Source organism: Alexandromys fortis, unplaced genomic scaffold (assembly GCF_014885135.2).
Source record: "Alexandromys fortis isolate MF-2015 unplaced genomic scaffold, M_Fortis_MF-2015_v1.1 scaffold_31, whole genome shotgun sequence".
NCBI classification, from domain to species: Eukaryota; Metazoa; Chordata; class Mammalia; order Rodentia; family Cricetidae; genus Alexandromys; species Alexandromys fortis.
In genome coordinates, this window is record NW_026067974.1 from 10112043 (window position 1) to 10116841 (window position 4799).

The 4799-nt window shown below is 46.5% G+C and overlaps 1 protein-coding gene across 1 annotated transcript in view; it reads right to left on the minus strand.

Moving 5' to 3' along the window:
* The window catches only part of Med1 (mediator complex subunit 1), a 42899-nt gene extending 38960 nt beyond the window's left edge, over window positions 1-3939 (minus strand). The window contains exon 1 of the mRNA XM_050156814.1: window positions 3703-3939. Coding sequence (XP_050012771.1) covers window positions 3703-3727 — 25 coding nt within the window. The 5' untranslated portion in view covers window positions 3728-3939. The remainder of the gene's footprint in view (window positions 1-3702) is intronic.
* Window positions 3940-4799: the final 860 nt, after the last annotated feature.

The window sequence follows — 4799 nt, forward strand, 5'->3', positions numbered from 1 at the left end:
GATTTTCGAGACAGGGTTTCTCTGTGGCTTTGGTGCCTGTCCTGGAACTAGCCCTATAGACCAGGCTGGTCTCGAACTCAGAGAGATCCGCCTGCCTCTGCCTCTTGGATACTAGGATCAAAGCAGTGTTCCACAATGCTTTACCTATCCTTTTAAGCACACTAGCTGAACTTTTGGAGGATCTGGGTTCGAATCTCAGAATCCACATAGCAGTTCATACCATATCTAACTCCAGTACCAGAGGATCTTTTGGCCTTGTCTGGCCTCCAAGGACACCAGATTTATACTTGGTACCCAGAAATACATGAAGACAAAACAACCACATACATGAAATACTTTTTTTAAGTGTTATCAACCAAGCAATGGTGGCACATGCCTTCAATCCTAGCACGCGGGAGGCAAAGGAAGAAGGATCTCTTTGATTTTGAGGCCAGTCTAGTCTACAAAGTGAGTTCCAGGACACCCAGGTGTAGCACGATTAATAAAAATCCAGAGACAGAAACTGGGGTTCATCCTAAACCATCCACTGGCTCGTACCTCAGTCTGAAATGACAATCCTGCCTTTGGGAATGTCAGAATGAAACTGTGTGAGAGCTGTCTCCTCCTATTCTATAGTCCTCTCTAGGGCTGGGATTAAAGGCATGCAACACTACCGCCCAGTTTCCATGGCAAACTAGTGTGGCTACTGGTATTAAAGTTGTGCATCATCACTGCCCTGGTCTATAAAGCTGACAGTGAGACTGTTTTAACTCTCTGATCTTCAATAAAGTTTTATTTATTAAAATACAAATGAAGCCGGGCGGTGGTGGCGCACGCCTTTAATCCCAGCACTCGGGAGGCAGAGGCAGGCAGATCTCTGTGAGTTGGAGACCAGCCTGGTCTACAGAGCTAGTTCCAGGACAGGCTCCAAAGCCACAGAGAAACCCTATCTCGAAAAACAAAAAACAAAACAAAAAAATACAAATGAAATACCATTACACCCAGGGCAGACACCCTGTCTTAAAAAAAAAAAAAGTTACTTATGTGTGAGGTTTTTTTGCCTGCATGTATGTTCACCCCATCTGTTCAGTACTCAGGTGGTCAGAAGGTGGCACCAGGACCCCTAGAACTAGAGTTACAGATGGTTGTGAGCTGCCATGTAGGTGTGTGGGTTCTGGGAACCGAATTCTGGGCCTAATGCCAAGAGCAGTAAGGGCTCTTAATCACTTAGCCCCTTTATTCCATTTTGAGATGGTGTCTCATGGTCCATGCTGACCTCCAGGTCTATTGGGCAGATGACCTTGAAGGCTGAAGTTAAGGCATCTGTTGCCATATAAGAGCATGAGCTCAATTCCAGAATCAACAGTGGATAAAAGTAACTGACTCCTGCAAGTTGTCCTCTGTTTGCCACACTCACCCTGTGGCAGATGCACCACCTCTAAACAAATAAATTCAAGGGCTGCCCTTGACTTCCTGATGTTCCTACCTCTACCTCCAAACTGCTGGGTTTATAAACATGAGCCAGCTCCCAGGCTTGAGTTTTAGCCTAGATTATCCTCCTATGGATGTGTGCCACTATAAACAGACACCCTTTGGAGGGGGGGGGGGTGTCTCTAACTGGGACCTGGGGATCACTGATTAGGCTCACTGACAGAGCTCCAAAGACCTGCCTGTCTCATCCTCCATAGTATGGGGCAAACTCAGGTCTTTAGCACAAGAAGCATTTTATCAACCAACTAGATTGTCTAGTCTTTCCACCTTACACAGCCCAGTTAGCCTTGAACTTGCTGAGCAGGGGAGGACAGTCTTGAAGTTCTCCTCCTCCTGCCTCTACTTCTCAGTAGTGCAATTATAGGCATGCTGGACCCAGCTTCTGTCAAATGTTTAATTGGAACCAAAAAAATATCTTTTAATTACATAAATACACATGTAATATCTTGAATAAAACTTTTTAAGTACAATCTGAAAAAAATGTAACTAGTTTTCAGTATGAAAACACTGTCTTCATTAATTTGGGAGCATAATTGTTGTTACTTCTCCCTTTTTCCTTCTCTTTTGGTGCCGGGGATTGGACCCAGGAAGATGAACACCCTTGCTCTAACCACTGATCTATACCCCCAGTCCCTAAATCATTTCTTAAGTTAACATACAAAGAAATGGGGATCATGAGGCCAGACAGCGGGGGCGCACGCCTTGAATACCAGCACTCAGGATGCAGAGGCTGGTGGGTTTCTGTGAGTTTGAGGCCAGTATCGTCTACAGAGCTAGTTTCAGGACAGCTAGGACTGTTACACAGAGAAACCTTGTCTCGAAAAAAACAAACAAAACAAAACAGAAAAAAAGGAAAAAAGAAAGAAACGGGGATCACTTTGGCATTCTTATGCATCTAGTACATCACAATTTGTCCTAATTCTTCTTCCTCCGACTTCATCAATGCCCCAGCCTCCGCACAGCCCTGCCTTCCACTCTCATTAACCTTTCTTCCCTTAAAATGCCTCACGCCAGGCAGTGGTGGCTCACGCCTGTAATCCCAGCACTCAGGATGCAGAGGCTGGTGGGTTTCTATGAATTTGAAACCAGCCTGGTCTACAAAGCAGTTCCAGGACAGCCAGGGCTACACAGAGAAAGCCTGTCTTGAAGAAGAAAAAAAAGTATCCTCACATGGGTCTGTATTTTCAAAGTCAACACATAAACACATACTTAAGTCTAGACTCCTCATAAGAGGGAAATGTGGCATCTGTCTAAGTACGGCTTATTTCGCTGCCTCATTTTCCTACATGGGTCATGGCTTCAGTTTGGATAAACCAGGTGATATGCATTTAGGTAGTGAGGGGAGGATCTGAACCAAGATTCGGGAGGCAAAGGCAGCTGGATCTCTAAGTTCCAGATCACCGGGCCTACAGATAGAGTTCCAGGCTAGTCAAAGCTACAGAGGGAAACTCTGGGTCAAAAAAACAAAATAAAAAGAAACCAAATTTTAAAAAAAGCAAACAAACTTTAAAACAAAACAAACAAAAATAATAAAAACCTCTTGGTGACCGTACAGGGTACAGGTTTGTAAGCTAGTACTTGGGAGAGGCAGGAAGACTGTTTTGACCTGAAGGCTAACTTAGGCTACACAGGAAAACCTTGTCTCAAAACCAAAAAGATTCAATCTCGCCCTCTTTTTCCTGCCCTCTTCTCGGAAATTGCTTTGGGTGGAAGGGGGGGGGGGCTGTTCCTAACTCATCCTTCCAATCTCTCTTCAAAGCCACTGTTCAAACACAATTAAAAGAGCAGTTTTTGAAATGCACAGCACAGGACTTGAACTCTGACAAGAGACCTAACCGTGTCTGTCACTCACGCTAAGCCCTCCATGACCCTGGCACACTGTTGTGTCTTCCTGTCATAGCATATTCAGACATCGCTCGCGGAACAAAGAGTAAACAAGTTTCTGTTTTCACTCTCCCGGCGTCCCACCAGGTTAAACGACCCTGAGACTCAACCAACTCGTGCTGGTGCGGAAAACCTTTCACAAAGGGGGAGGGGAGAGCACCTCGGAGCTGGCGCTCCGTCCTCTCCAACACAGGGACGATCTGACATACACGATCTAATATACACATTCCACCGGACCCAGTTCCGTGCAATGTGGCCCTGGAGGGGCGTGGGTCCCCACCTCCTCTCACAGATTGGCTCGCCACACTTGTGTCCCGCCCCCTCTTGCACCCCCGTTCCGTCACTCACCCTCGGTTTCCCCCTGAGCCTTCATCCTGACAGCAGCGAGGTCTTGGGTCGGCCACGGGAGGGGAAGCCTTTCCCCACCACTAAGAGGGGAACCAAGTTGGCTTGCGCTCCGGGGAAGCAGCGCACCAGCGGCCCCCACTCTTCCGGGGAAGGCTCAATCTGAAGTCCCTGGCGGCAAGAAGAGAAGGGTGCTCGCGGCCGCCGCCATCTTCCCCAACGGAACTTCCCAAAGATCGCGAGATTAATCGTGTTCTTGCGAGACAGAGGAAGACGGAAAAAGCCTCGAAATCTCGCGAAAATTGGCTGAGTCGGCCTTCCTTACCGCGGGATTTCGAACAGGCCCGTCCCCGATTGGCTCAGTTTGCACACCTTTGCGTTTTTAGGTGCGAGCTCTTAGCGTAGGCGTCTCTTGAAATCGTTCTGAATCGTTCTGTTTTCATTTTGACAGATATACAATTTGTAAATTAAAAGCTTTAGTTCTCTGGCTAGGCCGTGGTGGCACACGCCTTTAATCCCAGCACTCGGGAGGCAGAGGCAGGTGGAGCTCTGTGAGTTCGAGACCAGCCTGGTCTACAAGAGCTAGTTCCAGGACAGGCTCCAAAGCTACAGAGAAACCCTGTCTTGGGAAAAAAAATATAGTAATAATAATCTCTCTACTGAAAGAAGATCTTCAATTAGGTTTTTTTTGGGGGGGGGTTGATTTTTTTTTTGAGAAATTAGGGTTTCTCTCTGTAACAACTCTAACGGTGCTGGAACTCACAGAGATCTGCCTGCCTCTGGCCTCTCAAGTGCTGGAATTAAAGGCGTTCGTCGCCACCACCCGGCTTCAATGAGTTTTGATGTCAGTACTATTTTTTCAAAGATAAGTAATATTTCACAGGGCATGTAATTGAAGAGTAGAATACTTGCTTAGTCCTGGGTTTAGCGCCTAACTAAGGAATGTGGAAAGATGAAATTTCCAGAACCAGTGGCAGTTATGTTGTTTAATAAAATAATCGCGTTATATTAAATATGTTATTCGCCTGGGATGTAACTCGTTTGGTAGAGTGCTTGCTTAGCATGCAGAAGCGCTGGGGTTGAGTCCCATCACAACGTAA